Below are 19803 nucleotides of genomic sequence, written 5' to 3' on the forward strand. Positions count from 1 at the left end.
AGTTTCTGCCTTGATGACTTCCTGCCTTGGCTTTTCTCAATGATGGATTATGATAGGACGTGAAATAAATGCTTTCCTCCCCAAGGTGCTGTTGGTCATAGTGTTTATCACAACAACGAAAGCAAACCAGAACATATAGTGTGTCTTATTTTAAATTGTGGTCATCAGTTTCAATAGAAAATAAGATAATCTGTAAAGCCACAGAGAGAAAGTCTCCTCTAGCATCTGAAAGAAGAGTGTACAGAGAAAATTTGAAATAAATGAGGAAACCAGTAATTTTGTTAAAATTTTTATATTAAAAAGTGGCATGAACTTTTCATGTAGAACAAAAGTCTTGGGAAGGCAAAACTGGACAGAACTGTTAAAACAGAAATTCAGCGCTTCAAGTGAATCCCAACACCTGGTGATGCTCCTTATAAGCAGTCTCTAAACCAACACCAGATACTAGAACAGTCCATCTTAAAAAAAAAAAAAAAAAAAAAGAGCAGCAGTCAGGGCCTCCATACCACTCATGCAAGAATAACTGCTTGAAAAGCAATGGGGCCTATTCCCTTTCTATAAGCTCCCCCTTCTGAAGCAGGACAGTTCCCTCCTACAGGGTGAATAATCCTAGCACTTAAACAGAGTGCCTCTTGGCACCTAGTGCAATCCCAAAGAATGACATGAAGGCAAACCAAGCATTGTCTGTGACTCTGCAATGCTTCCCTTGGAGGCCAACTAAACGGTAGTTAAAATTTTTGGAGTGTGCACCACATTGCCAGCAATGGGATGTGTCATAATATCAGATGTCAGAAGAGTTAAGCTAATATTTCTCTTTAAAGCACATCTGAAATAGAAAAATCTTTAATATACACCATTTGTAAACAAAATTGCACTTGATTTTCAAACACGTGTAACCTTCTCTCTCTTTTTCCCTCTCCCTTTTGGTCACTGATAGGTCTATGGTTCCTTAACTCAGAAGAGCCTATTTCACTCAAACTACTTCTGCAGATGTAACCTTGACTTCTCGGGAAACTGAAAGATAAATGACAATTTCTCCCATCACCGATACAACTTCCTAAATAAATGAAATCACAGGCAGTTGCTCCTAGAGATGACAAATTATGGTGCAGATTGACATAGTCCTTTCAGAAATATTAATCTTCCTAGTCTGACAGATTAAACAACTGAAGAGAAAGTCCAGGGACAACATGTAGGTTGCAAAAACAGCCACGATAGGGTTTGGGAGGGAAGGGTGTCAATGATGGAAAGAAGCTTGTAGATTTTCTCATCCTATGAACATGTTTTCAGTAGGCTGCTCTTGGCTGACACCTCTCCCCAGCTCTGTGCATAAAGATCAAGGAACAGAGCGAGATGCCGTTGCTTCCTTGAATCCCATGGCGCAGTGCAGAAGACTGACGCCCACGCTGGTCTCCTCCCTGGTACGAGCCATCTTCAACACAGTCTCCCGTTGCTCACTCCATCTTCGACCTTTCAAAGTGTGTGATCATTCGTTCCTAAGGAGGGAAAAGATGTATTCTAAGTACAGAACTTAAAATGGTCTACATTCCAAACAGTTTCAATAAAAATGGCTCAAACACATTTTTCCACAAATACTTTTCTGTGTTAATTATTTACAGCAGCGTATCTATGACAATACTGAAATATTTCAGGCCCCAACCAAGGTTAAACAACTTAACTACAACTCGGAAGGAAACTTAGTATCCTTACAGTTTTTAGTGTATAATACTGTATTGTCAAAGGTAAACACAGTGTTATACCGTAGATATGTGGAAATCTTATTTTAACTAAACTGATGTGTGTGTGTGTGTGTGTGTGTGTGTGTGTGTGTGAGAGAGAGAGAGAGAGAGAGAGAGAGAGAGAGAGAGAGAGAGAGAGAGAGAGAGAGATCCTTGTACCTTCTTCTGGCCTCAGGCACCAGACACGCTCATGATGTATATACATACATGCAGGCAAACACTTACATAGAATAATAAATAAATAGGTGCTCAGATCTAGGGTCACACTGCCCAGACAGTCTGAAATATCAAGCTGCAGGTTCAACGAGATATCTTGTCTCAAAAAATAAGGTGGACATACACGGAGTTAGACAATGACATAGACCTCTGGCACACATGCGCGCGCACACACACACACAAGTATTGTACACTAAAAAAGATTGCAAGGTTGCTGGGCATATGGGAATACACCTTCAATCCCAGCACTCAGAACTCTGAGTTTAAGGCCAGCCTGTTGTCTAAATTGAGTTTCCAGACAGCCAGGAATATACAGAGAAAACCTGTCTTGGAAATGAAAACAAAGATTTTAAAGATATTAAAGTTTGTGTTTTCTTACCACATAGAGGACTGTGGTAGCCATTTTGTTTACTTGCAAAGTCTTACAGTTTTTCCACAAAAGCAAATATTAAACGGTGAAATCAATTCCCAAAAGCACTGTAATAACCCTGTATTTTCATGTAAGCCATAGATGGCTTCACACAGACTGTCCTATTTAGCTGCACACAGTAGAGCTAGAGAGATGAGACCAAGGGGGTCCATGATGGTAAACAGAAAGCAGAAGAACGTTGTTTTTTAACAAAATTTCAATTGTTCGATTTTACCAACAAAGGCTTAGGAGCCAGATTCTGAGGTGAAAGCCTGCTAGCTCAGAGAGGCAGAGAAAGCACCCAGCTGGCCTTCCTCCTCAGCCTACTTCCAGAAGCCTCTCCCCTTCTCCTGTGCTGTCTCAAACCCCTCTCCTCAAACTGAATGTCTCCTCCCTTCTACTTCCTGTGCGTCTTTCTATCCGTCCTCCTGACTCCCTTTACTCTACGGTTTTTCCTAATAATCCTATGTTCACTTCCTGTCAGCTGGTTGCTTGCTCCACCTCCTGACCTATGGTTGACTTGATTTAGTCCTGTTTACAATATTCAAGCAGAAAGCTCTTGGATTAAAGGTGTGTGCTAGAGCTGAGCCAAACCACAACTAGAAACAGGTTTTTCTAGTAAATAACGCAATCTCGGGGTCCACAGTGTGATATACTATCCTGCAACAGAGGAAGATCCTGAGAGAGATCCAGGAATCTAAAGAATATAACCCAGAAACCAAAGTGTTGTGTGGAATAATTCAGATCAGAAATGAAGGGTATTCATTGTTCAATATATCCAACAGCTTCAGGATTTGACATTTTTATACTGTCATACAGCAGGCCAGTAAAAAAAAACAACAACAACAACAAATTGTTTTGGTAGACAGTTCAACACAATGAGTCAGAATCAGGCAAAATGTTTCTAAACACTTTGTAACAATGATTAGAACACCCTAACACTCAAAAGATGTACATAGCAGGTTGGTGGCGCACACCTTTAATCCCAGCACTCAGAGGCAGAGGCAAGTGGATCTCTGTGAGTTCAAGGCCAGCCTGGTCTACAGAGTGAGTTCCAGTGCAGCCAGAGCTGTTACAGAGAAATTCTGTCTTGAAAATAAAAAACAGCACACCAAACGATGTATATAGTCAGTTCCGTAGGGTCAGGTCATAATTCTTATATAAGACCATGTGAAAGCTTCTTAATAGACTGTATGGAATCAAAGTAAGAGATTAAAAACTTCAGCAGGAGAGATGGCTCAGCAGGTAAGAGGACTAACTAGCAGCTCTCTCAGAGAATCCAGGTTCAGTTCCCAGCACCCACATGGTGACTAACAACCACCTGTAACTCCAGTTCTAGGGGACCAGATGTCTTCTTTTGGTCTCCAAGGGCACTAAGCACACAAGTGATGCACAGGCATACATGCAGGCAAAACACTCAGACATATCAAACAAATTTTAAAGGGAAAATAGATTTAAAATCAGCATAAATACGAGGTGCTAATTATAATCTCATTTTATAGAACAATAACACAGAAACACTGAATTTAGTAGTAAGTTACTTGAAATAATTTATAATTTGTTCTAATCTACTATATTCTTTTTTCAGCATTATTCCTAGTTTTGCCAAGATTAGAGTACGATAAATTTGAATTTCTTAAAGACAAAGGAACAGAGTTCAGTGTCCGTTACCCAACTTTTTAGTTTTGTTTTGAGACAGGGTTTCTCTGTGTAGTCCTGGCTGTCCTAGAACTCACTCTATAGAACAGGGTGGTCTCAAACTCAAGAGATCCACCCGCCTCTGCCTCCTGAGTGGTGGTATAAAAGATGTACATCACTACACCTGGCTTGTTACTCAACTTTTAAATGAAAATATTCCTAAGTCTGACCACATAACTCTGGAAAAGGGAGTATGTTACACAGACATACAGAAAGGATAAGACTCCTCAATAGAATATTCATGAATACTATTTAGTTACCAGATCCACAGAGATAATGTCCGTGATTTGATTACTAACCTCATCTGAATCCAGCAAGGCCGGAAGTGCTCTGCAGAGAAACATGACATTTAATAAGGCCATAACCAGTTCATGAAGGACAACAGAACAATAAATGCATTTTAAAGCTTTTTTACAACTCAGCTAGGATTTTACCTTATTATAGCCCTTCAAGAGGAGAAACAAAAGCAAGTAGAGAATCAGAGTCACTCAAGTTCTATAGAAAGAATAAAACATACTCTACAGTGCAGCAGGATCAACGCCCCATTAACATTACATTTTAAAGGCATGCCCTATGGATTTTAGACTGACCTAGATAGAGCTAAATGTTTCTAAGCAGATGTCATTTGAATGAATAATCCTAATTATTTTTGTTTTTATGTTACTCCTAATCTTTCAACCAGTGCTTGATCCATATTCTCATTAGACTTCTCTTCAGTTTGTCCACTGAACACAACAATGAAGTAGTACCAGCACTGAAACAGGGCTCATATAGTAACGATTCGAACACTTACACATCAGTCACGGAAGAAGGAACGTTCTCCTCCACCCACTTCAAGTCATCTTCCTGCTGCGAACATAAATACCAACCGTTACTAAAACATACCAATATGTCTCAAGAGCAAATCCGAGTTCATAAGACCTTTGTTCTTTTAGCAGCCTTTTGTTATATAGTACATGCACATGCCAAATGAGGCTGACAAAAAATTTGATTAAAAATGTTCTTCAAATACCTTTGACTAACCCTCCCCAGTATCCCAACCCCTGACTACTACTCAACTTTCTTTCCCTGTGAGTTCAACATTATCGGATTTCATACAAAATGTCTTCTAGTTCAACAGTGTTACTGAAATTGCCAGGATTTCCTTCTGTTTTAAGAATAAATGCAATGTGACTGTGGATATTCTCTTCATTAAGTCATCCACTGAGTGAAATTTTTTTTCCTTTTTTTTTTTTTTTTGGGGGGGGGGGTCAAGACACAGTTTCTCTATGTAGCCCTGGCTGTCCTGGAAATTCTATTTGTAGACCAGGCTGGCCTTGAACTCAGAGATTTGCCTGCTTCTGCCTCCTGAGTGCTGGAATTAAAGGTGTGTGCAAGCATGCCCTGGTCACTGAATGAACTTAACTGAAGTATCTTTGCTGCTGAGGCTGCCACAATGAGCCTGGGAACACGGGCATCCTTTCAGCACGCTGACTTCTTAGGACTGCATGCCCAGCAGCAGGATTCTAAGTCACGGAGTAAGTAGCTTTACTTGATTTTCAGGGACTCCCCACACTAACTCATGCTTAGCAGTGCACATATAGGTTCCTGGTACTCCCCCTTCTCACCAAGGTTTTCATCTTTGCCTTTAGGATAACGGCCACTCTACCAGCTATAAGGTGACAGACAGCTCACTGGGGTTTTATTTTGCACTTCTTGATTAGCTGTGGTGAGCATTTTTTAAACATACATTTGTAACATCTTCCTGTGAGAATTTCTATTCAAGTCCTTTGCCTCTTTTTAGTCAGCATGTTTTCCTGCTACTGACTTGTTGTGAGTTCATTATATATATAGATATTAACCATATTTTCTCTCATTCCACAGCTATTTACTGTCGACCATATAGCTTTCCGGTTTGATGCAGTTTTATGTGACAGCTGTTCCAGTTTTGGTTCTGTGGCCTGAGCTGCTTGAACCAAATTAAAAAACAAAAAACAACTCATTATCAGACCAATATGATGCAATGTCTCTCCTGTCTTCTTCTATGAGTTTTACAGTTTCAGGCCTTATATTTAAGACCTTAATCACACACACACACACACACACACACACACACACACACACACACACACAACTCACCCCATTTATGGTCCTGGGGCTTGAACCTAGGACCTCATTCAGGCAAGGCTGGAACTCTACAACTGAACTATATCCCCTAGAGCCTTTACGTCATTTTGACTAGACTCCTAGTTTCTCTAACATGACTTACTGAAAAAAGAAAAAAAAAAAAAGTCCTTTTCTTACTATCTGTCCTTAGTACCTCTGTCAAAATTCAAATGACCAGGAATGTATAAATGTAACCTCTAGGCTCTCTACCATGTTCCATTGGTTCACTTCTCCATTTTCATGTTTTGATTATGATGGCTCTATAAGTTTGTTTTGTTTTAGCTGTCCTGTGGGTTATACCTAGGACTCATGCATGCTGAACATACTCTACTGGGAACTAGAGCTCTATCCCTGTGGAATGTTTTGTGGAAGTATATGTGTTTATATACACGCAGGTATGTATAAGTGTGTGTGCACTCAGGCCAGATATTAATAATAATATTAATATTAATTTGTCCTTCTCAATTATCCCTCACCTTAGCTAATTGTTTTTTTTTTTTACATTTATTCATTCATAGCTTTGTGGGACAGTTTAGAGGAGTTCTCTCTTTCCACCAAAACTCGAGTCATCAGGCTTGGCAGCACAAACCTTCAACTGCTGAGCGACCTTACTACCCACTTTTTTTTTTTTTTTTTTTGTTTTGTTTTGTTTTGTTTTTCAAGACAGGGTTTCTCTGTGTAGCTTTGCGCCTTTCCTGGAACTCGCTTTGTAGACCAGGCTAGTGGCGCCCAACGAGAGGGCAAGAGTTTCCACCTAAAACCTGAGAAAAGATTCTAAAATGGAGCTAAAAACAGCTTCCTAATTGTCTCTCTCAAATGAGCAGCAGCTGCCGGTTTGAGTTCCTGTCGGGTTCCTGGAGTGTGCGCTTGACCTGCAGTATGGCGGGAATGAGGCCTCTGCAAGTGGCACATTAAGCTGAGTGGTGGATTTAGCCTTTGCTAGTACAAAACAAAAAGAGGTTTCTGGGCTACACACTGCTTGGATAAAAGCACAGACCCACGATGGCTCCCAGAGCTGGCGGAAAATGTACCACCGCCATGTTGGGAAGCTGAAGTGGGTGGAGCCAGCAGCCACAGCACCTTTTCAGTCTTAGAAGGCTGCAGTTTAAAGCAATAGGCTCAAGGTAATATAAAACATAAGCCATGTAAAGATGGCTACCACATAGAGAATCTGGATTATGTTCTCTTTGATATTTGTAACTGAAGAAAAACATTTGATTGCAAAAGCTGTTGAGTTATGCCAAAATGTGTATTTTAAAGGTACCTTGACTTCAAAATTTGGATATAAGGATATGTTGCTTTGGAAAAGAGGCTCTGCTTTTGTTTCTACAGAAAGCCAGAGGCTATGGATTTGTTCCAGATTAAGATACATCAGGTTTGACCAGCCAAGACCCCCTGAAAGGTCTCTGATGACACCATGGCCCAGATGATCCAACATCCAGAATCGTTTCAAGGCAACTGGCTCAGACGATACAGTCTCACGGACTACTCCATGATCCTAAAATTTTCTTTGTGTCCCCATAAGATACAGCGCCCCCCTCCAGCAGGAAGTAGTAAGAGAAGCTACGCCCAAATTCCCAAATATACCAAGCTGACTTTGGAGATGTGTAAAAGTTAAAACCTTCCTTTTAAAAAAAAGAAAGGGGAAGTGCTGTGGGACGGTCTGTATGTCAAATTGCTCTGATTGGTCAATAAATAAAACACTGATTGGCCAGTGGCCAGGCAGGAAGTAGGTGGGACAAGGAGAGAGGAGAATTGTGGGAAGCAGAAGGCTGAGGCGGAGAGAGACACTGCCAGCTGCCGCCATGACCAGCAGCATGTGAAGACACCGGTAAGCCACCAGCCACGTGGCAAGGCATAGATTTATAGAAATGGATTAATTTAAGCTGTAAGAACAGTTAGCAAGAAGCCTGCCACGGCCATACAGTTTGTAAGCAATAGAAGTCTCTGTGTTTACTTGGTTGGGTCTGAGCGGCTGTGGGACTGGCGGGTGACAAAGATTTGTCCTGACTGTGGGCAAGGCCAGAAAACTCTAGCTACAGGCTGGCCTCGAACTCACAGAGATCCGCCTGCCTATGCCTCCCAAGTGCTGGGATTAAAGGTGTGCGCCACCACCGCCCGGCTCACCCACATATTTTTTGAGACAAGGTCTTTCACTGCATCTGGAGTGCAGTGATTAGTGAGATTAGCTGGCCAGCAAACACTAGAGATACTCCTACCTCCACCTCCCAGGACCTGGGTTACACATGCTTGCCTGGCTTTTATATTGGGCCTGGGTATCTGAACTGAGACCCTGATGATTATACAGAAAGTGCTTTACCTATGGAGCAGAGCCACCTCCTCAGTCCCACTGTGGTACATTTTGAAGTCACATTAGTGTGATGCCTTCAGCTTTATTATTTTTCTCAAGAACACTTTAACTACTTAGGTGTTTTACTTGTATTTTTGAGGATTCTTACAAATATTAGTTGCTTTCTTAAAAAAGTTGTGAAAAATGTCCTGGAATTTTGATAGTGATTACAATAACTGCTGTAACGGTTAATTCACGTAGGCCAGCAAGATAACTCAAGGGGGTCAGGGTGTTGCCGCCAAGCCTGAAGACCTGGATTCAATCCCTGGAACTCACATGGTGGTAAGGGAGAACCAACTCTCTCTCATAAGTTGTTGTCTGATCTGTACACAGGTATAACACATACCCTACTCCACTCACACACACACACACACACAGACACACACATCCACACACACACACACACACATCCACACACACACACACATCCACTCACACACACATACACACACACATACACACACACACATCCACACACATACACACACACACATACACACACACACAGACACATACACACACATACACACACACACAGACACATACACACACATACACACACACAGAGACACATATACACACACACACACACACACACACAAATAAATAAATAAATAAATAAATAAATAAATAAATAAATAAATAAAAAAAAACAGAACTAGAGTAGCCAAGCGGTGGTGGTACACGCCTTTGATCCCAGCACTCAGGAAGCAGAGGCAAGTGGATCATTGTGAGTTCAAGGCCAGCCTAGTCTACAGAGTGAGTTCCAGGACAGCTATGACTGTTATATAGAGTAACCTTGTCTCAGAAAACCAAAAAAGAAATAGAAACATAGTAAAATTAAAATATTTAAAAGCAAACATAACAGCCAGGTGGTGGCGCACGCCTTTAATCCCAGCACTTGGGAGGCAGAGGCAGGCGGATCTCTGTGAGTTCGAGGCCAGCCTGGTCTACAAAGTGAGTTCCAGGACAGGCTCCAAAGCTACACAGAGAAACCCTGTCTCGAAAAAAAAAAAAAAACAACAACAAAAAAAAAAAAAAAAAAACAAAAACAAACAAACCAAACCATAGTTACAAAAAACCATTAAGGCCTACCCCTAACAAGCTTGGGTTCCACCATGGGCCACAGACCAGGCAGAGATCACAAAGAAAGGAAGAAAGTCATACTTACTGCTTTGCTGACTTTACTATTTCCATTTGGTTCCTGCTTGGTACTTCTCATTTTCATTCCTTCTGTAAAAGGGAAGGAAAAACAACAAAAGGCTCGCGGATTGTTAACTCTGTCAGTACACCAGCCACCACAGCAAAACCATCCTCAGACTTATGTTAAGCTCACTGACTGAATTATGAACAGATGCTCCTCTATCCTAACACCATGTGTAATAAAAGTGCAAGGCTAAATGTGTGTCTCCTTTCTACAAGGGATCTGGACATCATGCAGAAGTGTTACTGGGTTCATCATGGCTCCCCTTAAAGCTTGGTTGTTCTCCCTGCACCCTAACTTTACCAAACAGGAGAACTCACATCGTTTTGTTTTTTCTTTTAAAATTATTTTCTTTGAAAAAAAAAAAAAATACTGAAAGCCCAAATAAGAACAGTGAGTTTTCTCCAGAGCTCACCAAAGCTTTCCTTCAGCATCGGTTCCTTCTGCTCATCCTCTTCATCTTCCTCTGACAAGGGTGAAAAGGCAAACCTGGCGGAAGAGCACAGAGGGAATGCCACAGGGAACACTGCTCTCTGAGCGTCACAGAACTCAGATTGGAAGTGCAGCCGCAACAGCTCTGCCCTTCACAGTTCCTGATGCCTGTCCCTCAGCTCTGCCCTTCACAGTTCCCGATGCCTGTCCCTCAGCTCTGCCCTTCACAGTTCCCGATGCCTGTCCCTCAGCTCTTCATCACACAGTTCCCGATGCCTGTCCCTCAGCTCTTCATCACAGTTCCCGATGCCTGTCCCTCAGCTCTGCCCTACACAGTTCCGATGCCTGTCCCTCAGCTCTCCTCACAGTTCCGATGCCTGTCCCTCAGCTCTGCTTCACAGTTCCCGATGCCTCAGCTCTGCCTCACAGTTCCTGATGCCTGTCCCTCAGCTCTGCCCTTCACAGTTCCTGATGCCTGTCCCTCAGCTCTGCCCTTCACAGTTCCCGATGCCTGTCCCTCAGCTCTGCCCTTCACAGTTCCTGATGCCTGTCCCTCAGCTCTGCCCTTCACAGTTCCTGATGCCTGTCCCTCAGCTCTGCCCATCACAGTTCCTGATGCCTGTCCCTCAGCTCTTCATCACAGTTCCTGATGCCTGTCCCTCAGCTCTGCCCTTCACAGTTCCTGATGCCTGTCCCTCAGCTCTTCATCACACAGTTCCTGATGCCTGTCCCTCAGCTCTTCCCTCCACAGTTCCCGATGCCTGTCCCTCAGCTCTTCATCACACAGCTCTTAAATGCCTGTTCCATCAACTGAGTAGTTGATGGTATGAGCCACAGACTACCGGGGGACTTAGACAAGTTAATTTCCTCGTCTGTAAATGGAAACAATAGACAGAGTCCAAACACTCAGTAGTGTTTTCTGAAAAGTAAAGTCAAGCTAGGTGAGGCAGCACAAACCTGTAATCCCAGAACTAGGGAGGCTGAGGCAGGACAGTTAAGAGTTCAAAGCCGCTGGGCGGTGGTGGCGCATACCTATAGTCTCAGCACTTGGGAGGCAGAGTTCTATGAGTTCGAGGCCAGCCTGGTCTAGACAGCGAGATCCAGGACAGGCTCCAAAGCTACACAGAGAAACCAAAAAACAAAACAAAACAAAAAACCAAAAAACAAACAAACAAACAAAAAACCCCAAAATAAAATGCAAAAAAAAAAAAAAAAAAAAGAGTTCAAAGCCAGTCTAGTCTGGATGGCACAGCAAGACTCTGTCTCTTATTAAGCAATAAAAAACCTTCAATTCAAGTCACTATGAAATGTTTAAAACAATGTATTTCAAAGACATATATTTAGAAAAATAACTCTAATTTAAAACTTCAACTTTCAAGCTGACTGAAAAAAGGAGATCTAACTTTAGGTGCCCCGGGTAATTTAAAATCTCAGTCTCCACACGAGAAAGCTACTAACTGAGCACATCTCCGATGCCTTTCCACAGTATTCCCAACAGACTTGGTGATCCCTAGGCGGCTTTAGTTTTGACCTCATTCTGTGCTTCTCATTTTATTCCTAACACTTTCATTTTATTTTGTTTTAAAATCTCTCATGAGGGAAAAAAACTATTAGTAAGACAGGAACAGGGAATGTTGGTCACTTAGTAAGGGCTAACTTAACTGGAAAAGATCACACTTAATGTTTGAAAAACACCTGAAGTGACAGTAAAACAGAGACCCCCTCCCCACATAACAACGTAAGGATGAGAAGGAAGGCAGAGACTATTGCCAAGAAGGACTACACCAGGCCCAGGCCAATCCCTAGCACCACTGCTCAAAAAGGACAGAGACTGCCTGAAATCTAGCATGACCACAGTTTAACACAAGGAACCACAGGTTTAATTATAATCATGTGTTGGGAGAGTGACTTAAAAGAATCCCCAAGCTGTAACAATCATGGCAAAGGGCTGTCCATGGAAGAAATGGGTTTACTAGAAGCCACCTCAGTTTTATGCTACACAGTCTATATAAATATCTTCTAAGTATCAAGCCTAGAAGATCAAAGGATTAAATGAATAATTACAGCAGCAAAAAAAACATAAAAATGTTATGTAATGTTTTTATTTATGTGTGTGTGTGTGTGTGTGTGTATAAACAGTAAGTACATGGAGGTCAGAGGACAACATGGAAGAGTCAATTTTTCCTTCTACCAGATGGGTTAGGGGGATTGAACTTAGGTCAGCAGGCACGGTGTTAACAGGTGTCTTCACCAAATGAGCTATCTTGATGGCCCTGCAATGGTTTGAGAAGACATATTAGTTAAGATATCCCTACCACAAACTGACTCCCTTACATGCTAGTTATATTCATGGTGTGTCTGTGTCTGTCACATAAATGTGGTAGCATCTGTATAATGAAGAATCAATCTTACATGAAGCAAGGTCTGATTTCTGCCCTTGGACATTGGGAGGGGATCTCCACGCCTACAGAAGGTTCTTTATTTTTTTATTTTTTATTTTTTGGGACAAGGTTTCTCTGTGTAGTCCTGACTGTCCTGGAACTTGCTCTGTAGCCTAGGCTGGCCTCAAACTTAGAGATCTGCCTACCTCTGCCCCGGCCTGTACTGGGATTAAAGACATGTGTCACCACCACCCAGCCAGAAGGTCCTTGCTTAATGGGAATATCTTTGTTTCCCTTGGGATCTAACAGTGTGGTCTGTAAAAGGGCCTCAGGTCATATCTTATTAGAACTAATATCCATGTTAGTTCTGACCTGTCCAGGAAATGGAGACTAAAGGTGCTGTTGGATAATGCTCTTGTACACTGGTTTAATAAAATGCTGATTGGCCAGTAGCCAGGCAGGAAGTATAGGTGGAGCAAGCATACTAAGAGAATTCTGGGAAGAGGACAGGAGAGTCAGAAGTCAGCCAGACACAGAGGGAGCAGAACTGAGAAAAGGTACCAAGCCATGTGACTAAACATAGGTAAGAATTATGGGCTAATTTAAGTGTAAGAGCTAGTCAGTAATAAACCTAAGCTAATGGCTGAGCAGTTATAATTAATATAAGCCTCTGAATGATTATTTTATAAGTGGCTGTGGGACCCTGGGTATGGGTAGGACCAGAGAAAACCATTCAAGTATATAAAGGTATTAGCCTGACCACCAGAAAGTGTTAAAAATGTAAGGTCAGACACATAGCTACATGTAATAGAGGCCCAACAAAAATTCTGGGTGCCTAAGGTTCAGGTGGGTTTGCCAGACTGGCAATACTCTGCAGTCTTATTCGGCCAAGAGAAAGTATAGTACATCCTGTGATACTGCAGGCAGCCAGCCGGAAGCTTTGGTTTGGTTCCTCCAGACTCAGCATCCTCTGTCTTCTCCTGGCTTATGACAGCTTTTCTTCTTTGTTGGAAATAAACAGAGGCCATAAGCCTAACACTTACAGTGATCTCTGTGTGTGTCTGTCTAGTGAATTACCAAAGCTATTAGAGGTGACAGGAACCATAAGTTTGCAATTAGCAGGAGACTGGGCACAGTCTTGTCAGGGCTCTTTTCCCAGACTCTGGATCTTGAGTAACTCTGGTTAGAAGTAGAACAGTTCTTTGCTATTACAGGATCACATCTGGGGCTTTGTTTGGGGTATGGGAGGATAAGGCAGATATTAACTAATAAATGAATGAAATATATATGATTTAAAAAACTGTTAAGTAAGGGGGCTGAGAGGAAGTGTAGTGTAAGTTTCTATCCTGCAGGGGAGGCTCCTTAAACAGGAAGGCAAGAAACTCAAAACAGCTTCCAGAAGTTCCTGAAATCAACCAGATTCACTAAGCCCCTCCCTGCCAGAGTAAGCAATAAAGGTTGAGAGTCCCTCTCATAGAATGAAAGCTAAGTTGAAAAAAAAAAAAAAAAGATTCAAAAAAAGCGAAGCTACAAAGACTCTCTGACCAGCCAAGCTGCAAAGATTCTGATACGAGACCAGCTGCCAGAAGAAGCGGAAACCAGCCAAGCTGCTGAAAGAGACTTAGACCAACTAAGGCACCTGGAAAGTATGTTCTCCAACATGCCAAGCTCCCTGCAGGCTGTGCGGTGTGCTCCAGGTTCCAAGCTTTTGTGAAATGTGACCCATGTTGGGGTGGGCTTTGGTGATGCAGCTGTCTTTGAGTCATTTCTGCTCCTGGAAGTAACCCCTCACCCATATTCCTGTTAGTAACCCAAATAAAGCTCATTGGTTCACCAAGTTGGAATTTGTCTGTGCTCCCTATCTGGAGTAAGTAGACGTGTGTGCTGCTTTCCCAGGAAAAGTTCTGTCACCCAACAGGGTGGGGAGAACAGTACAAGGGGATACTGGAGTACATCATCAATATACAGGCTATTTCCCTTATCTTCCTCATATATAACACTGTTAACATAACTAAGTGATTAATACGAAGTCACAGGGAATGCAGGCAGTGTTTGGAAAAGAAAGCAAGATGGTAATACAAAAAACTTTTTTTTTTTTTTGTTTTTTTTGTTTTTTGAGACAGGGTTTCTCTGTATAGCCCTGGCTGTCCTGGAACCAGGCTGGCCTCAAACTCACAAAGATCTGCCTGCCTCTGCCTCCCCAGTGCTGGGATTAAAGGCATGTGCTACCATGCCTGGCTAATACAAAAAACTTTTAAAGACTGAGGAAAGGAAACATGTTAAACCCAATTACAGCTAATGAGCAACAAGCTCAGGGTGGATATAATAGAGGCTCCCAAAGTTGTACAGTCTTCCCTACCAGTATGGCTTCAGCTTGCTTTTATTTTCTTTCTTAGCTTTTCTCTATTGAGTTTGTGTATCCGTCTGATTATTAAGTTCTAGCCCTTTCCCTTTTGGGTTATGTGGTTTAACATAATCTTTTAATCATCTAAATATAAGGGAGGGAAAAACAGAACAGAAACAAAGGTATGGACTCTGATAAGATAAGGATAGGGCAGCTCCTAATCAGGATTTGCCTGCACTGAACCATAACCTGATGACCTTAAACTCCACAGTTGGTAACATGACTTTCATTTCACCCTATCATCACAGTAAGCTAGATTTTTTATTTCTATTATTTTTATTACAGAATCTTTTTTTATTTCTTTCTGAACACCAGAAAGTAGAGAGATCCTCATTTATTTTCTCCCATATTTGCAGAAACCAATGATTTATAGTGTAAAACGTTGTCAGAGTTGAAACATGTTCGGCTGGAACCTCCAGCTCACGCCTGCTTGATCCAGAAAGCCCCATTCCTCTCTCTCCAAACCTCAACGTCTCAGAGAATCTCCAAGAAAGAAAAGGCGCCAAAAAGCCCAGTTCTTCATTCTCACTGGCTGCTGCAGCTCCTCCCGTAAAGTTTCCAGCCATCCAAGTCCCCATGTGTGGGCATAAACCCAGCTTATGACGGACGGACACCTCACCACTGCTCGCCTATAGGCCAGCTTTATTTTGGGCGTGTGACTTCTCCTGCCTCGATCTCTGGGCTGGAGATCTCACCCAGGAGTTGCTCTGCTCAAATAAACCTGTTCCTTTACTTTTCCAATTCGGCCTGATCTGGCTTACTGCCTCAGCAGAGAAACCTATTATCAGGGGGCAGACAACCTATTAAAAAGGACCTAAGTCACTTGGTTTTATTCTCTTTCATTACAAAAAAGAAACTAAGACCCGAAGAAGCAAAAGAGACAGCATGCCAGAACCACAAAGCAGTAAATGGAAGGGCTGAAGTGTCCACTATGCAACCCAGACCTGACACTGCCCCTAACACAGCACCCCTACTTGACAGCATGGTCATTCTGGTAGCAGAATAAAGAGTCCCAGTACCTCTGGTTATTTGCTGATGGTCGCCAGAGAATCATGATGACAAAGAGGATCATGGAGAACAGCAACCGCCAAATGGCATCATCCACCCACAGCTCCCGCCAGTCCTGCAACAAGGGGAAATGTGCAACAATTATCACTGTTCACAATCCCTTGGCATAGAACAAAAACCCCTTATTTATACACTTGAGCTATACTTACTAGAAGCTACTGTACTAGGCACCTGGCAAGTGCTGGGGCTATAAGCTTGGAAAGAAAAGCAAGTCCTTGGTCATGCCTACTGTTGCTATCGCAAAGGCACGGGCAAGCTGCATAGAGTACCTGTCAAAGTGTCACAGCTCATATAATCCTCAAGGAAAGGAACATTTGGCTGCTAATTTTAAATTTTTATTTATTTACTGTTTTTTTACCAGGCTGGCCTTAAACTCACAGCGTTCTGCCTATCTCTGCCTCCCAAGTGCTGGAATAAAGGTGTGTGCCACTATGCCTGGCTTATGTTTAAATTTCTTTCTTTCTTTTTTTTCTTTTTCTTTTTTTTTTTTTTTTTTTTTTTTTTTGGTTTTTCAAGACAAGGTTTCTCCATGTAACAGCCCTGGCTGTCCTGGAACTCACTTTGTAGTCCAGGCTGGCCTTGAATTCAAAGATTTGCCAGCTTCTGCCTTGAGTGCTGGAACTGAAAGCGTGTGCCACACTGGGCTCTAGGTTTAGATTTCTAATTCTCCTGCTGGATTAAAATTGTGTGCCATCATGCCTGGCCCTATTGCTAATTGTATAGTTGTCATCTGTCACTTATCAGTATAAACCAAAAGAGAATTCTATCTCCAGAGAAATCCTATTGGCCACAGTCTCTGTCCAGATCTAAAGGATATAGCTTCTACTCAGATAGGAATCATTTACACATGATGTTCAGCACTTCCTGAGATTTTGAGTTAAGGCAAACTTGCAATAATATCACAGGCTGTGGTTACCATCCACAAAATTCTTTTTCTATGACAAGTATGATCACATAAAACATACCAATAGGGCTGGGAGTGTGGCTTAGTGGCAAAGCTTCTTAAGACCAATAAATAAACCAAAACAAGCACACCACACAACATGGCAGCACAGAATACTGAGGGGTAGAGACCTAGCCTTAAATTCTTACACCTCTTAAGAATCTTGGACTATAATCAACATTATCACGCTCCTAACCACAGTGTTTATAACTTACCGACTGGCAAGTCACGATTCTGAACTTCATGGTTGTCCAGATGATGAACACAATAGATGCTAGCATAAAATGAAAAACCTGGTCAGATGATGAATGACCGTTTACAACCCCAGTTACATTCGATGATCTTAAATAAGTACAATTCGATATTCCTGACCCAAAACATTACTATCACTTAGTTATTTTCAATATAAATTTATTAAACACCTACCATAAGCAAGGCCCATAATACATACTATTGCCAACATTTTCTGTAAAGTAGATTTACAGTTTTTGTCATTTTGTCTTTACCATCTGGCTACTTCAGTAGCTAATGGAATTTATGCTAACTGTATTAGCATTATCAGAATAAATTTCTCCTTCCTCAACTCATTGTTTGAGGAAGTACTTCTCACTGAAACTGGAGCACACGGGCTGGCTAGACTCGAAGGTCACCCATCTGGAAGTCTACGTGACCAGCAAACTCCAGGGACTCTCCTGTTTCCACCATGGCTGCGGGTATCAGAACTGTGGTCTCCAGGCTTCTCTGACATGTGCTTTATCTACTGAGCCACCCCAACCCACAGCTGGCTTTTCCACATCAGGACGGGGGTCTGAACTGTTGGCCTCACACTTACATAGCAAGCATTTGGCTGAGCCATCTCCTCCCCCGACCCCCTTAATCTTTATAAAAGATCATAAACCCTTTAGAGAATTTGATTAGAACTATGACTGCTTTCCTTCAATGAAAAACAAAACTTTCTGTAACTACCAATGGCCCTCTCAGGTTAAGAATTTCTGTTCCAAGGGCTGGAGATACGGCTTAGCAGTCAGGAGCACTGGCCACTTTTCCAGAGGACCCACGTTCAGTTGCTAGCCGCCTACACAGTGGCTCACAACTGTCCATAACTCCAGTTCCAGGGGATCTGACACCTTCTTCTGACTGCATCAGGCACACGTGGGGTGCACAGATACATGCAGGCAAAACACTATTCAAATAAAATATAATAATAAAATTTAAAAATTCCTGTTCTAAAGGAAATCATAGGATCATGACATAACATTTAAAAAGTTCCAAACTTACCTGCCACCGCTAAGATCAGTGTATTGGTGAAATGTCGGTACAGAGAGAGCTTTACAATGTTCCTCCGAAGTTTTAACAGCTTCATTGTTTGAGTGAGGCTAATGAATATGTGTTTGCAAGTCAAGGAATAAAACATTCAAAAAGGTAAGTAAATTAACTCTCAGGTTTGAGGATTTAGGGTCATCCTTGTAAAGTTAGATTTCAGAGATCTTCTAGCTCTTGCTTTTACCTATTCTCTAACCTCCCTAACCTCCCCATGATTAGTGAGAAAAGACTACAGAAAGAAGGTGAGAATGAAGAAAAATACAGGGAAACAAAGAAAGGTAGAGGCTGGCTAGAAAATTTTAAAAGATTAAAAACAAAACCAGGCAAATGGAAATGATCAAGTGAGTGACATGCAAGGGCGGGTAAACACCATCTCTCTTTGAGGAGATTCTATCTGCTCGGCTGATCCACTGTAGGATCACAGTCACACTTGTGCCCACAGCTTCCCAGAGTTCTATACACATCCCCAAGTAGCACCATCAGCAGCCCACACTGTGAATTAACTAAAAGCACCCAACAATTTTCTGAGAATCCCAGGCAAGTAGGCCACCAAAGCAATGAGGCTTGATTTTAAGAACTTCATTTCCAAATAAGAGTTCTCATGAAAGGACAAAGAGAACTGATGACTACTACAGATGATGCCTGCTCTCTCTCATGCCCAACTATCAGAGAAGCAGATATAAAAATGAAGGAGCTGGGGGCCGATGAGGAGCTCACCATCCAGCAATCAAGCCTGGCAACCTGAGCTCCAGATCCAGAACCCACATAAAGGTGGAAGGCAAGAACTCTCTAGGAAGGTATCTTCTGACCTTCATACGCTGTGCCACGCACTCCCCAACAAATAGAAATTTTAAAATAAAGTATAAAGGGCCCGGAGAGATGGCTCAGCAGTTAAGAGCACACACTGCTCTTGCAGACAACCAGGGCTAGGTTCCCAGCACCCACAGCAGACAGCTCACAGCAGTCTGTAACTCTAACTGGAGGGGACCCAGCACCCCCTTTCTGGCCTCTGCAGGCAATGTACTCATATACACATAATTAAAAATTACATCTTAAAAAGAACATAGAAATAAGACAAATTAAGGGAGCCAGAGCTTACTGTAACTTATCAGAGCTGTCACTGATACCAAGCCCACTTTACCCTTCACTACCCCAGAGCTCAAGGATCACAGTACTTGGCAGACTGGGCCCAGACACCCGAATTACAATCGGGTGACTGTACAACTGAATAACTGAGTGGTTCCTAAACACAATTTGGGGATCAAATTCTTTTCACAGGCATCAATTTCATAATTGGTAAAGACCAAAAGAAAGAGCAGGACCAGAGTAGCCAATGATTCTAATACAGAGAGATGAGCAAACGATAAATCCAAAATCAAGGTGAGATGTCCATTTTAAAAAAGAGAAAGCAAACAAAACAAACAAAAAAGCCAGGTGGTGGTGCACGCCTTTACTCCCAGTACAGATCTCTGAGTTTGAGGCTAGCCTGGT

At 42.1% G+C, this 19803-nt stretch overlaps 1 protein-coding gene across 5 annotated transcripts in view; it reads right to left on the reverse strand.

Moving 5' to 3' along the window:
• Window positions 1-276: 276 nt before the first annotated feature.
• Window positions 277-19803, reverse strand: part of Tmem87a (transmembrane protein 87A) — a 52689-nt gene continuing 33162 nt past the window's right edge. For 2 of the 5 annotated variants that reach the window (XM_028854473.2, XM_037205158.1), the window contains exons 13-20: window positions 18268-18376; window positions 17205-17263; window positions 15998-16101; window positions 10177-10250; window positions 9729-9790; window positions 4856-4908; window positions 4362-4392; window positions 277-1496 (exon numbers count right to left, since the gene is read on the reverse strand). In XM_028854473.2, coding sequence (XP_028710306.1) covers window positions 1455-1496; window positions 4362-4392; window positions 4856-4908; window positions 9729-9790; window positions 10177-10250; window positions 15998-16101; window positions 17205-17263; window positions 18268-18376 — 534 coding nt within the window. In that variant the 3' untranslated portion in view covers window positions 277-1454. Of the gene's footprint in view, window positions 1497-4361; window positions 4393-4855; window positions 4912-9728; window positions 9791-10176; window positions 10251-12291; window positions 12467-15997; window positions 16102-17204; window positions 17264-18267; window positions 18377-19803 lie in introns of those variants that run through there. The other 3 variants (XM_028854472.2, XM_028854474.2, XM_037205159.1) reach the window with 2 other exon arrangements.

The sequence above is a fragment of the Peromyscus leucopus genome, chromosome 4 (genome assembly GCF_004664715.2).
Source record: "Peromyscus leucopus breed LL Stock chromosome 4, UCI_PerLeu_2.1, whole genome shotgun sequence".
Lineage (NCBI taxonomy): Eukaryota > Metazoa > Chordata > Mammalia > Rodentia > Cricetidae > Peromyscus > Peromyscus leucopus.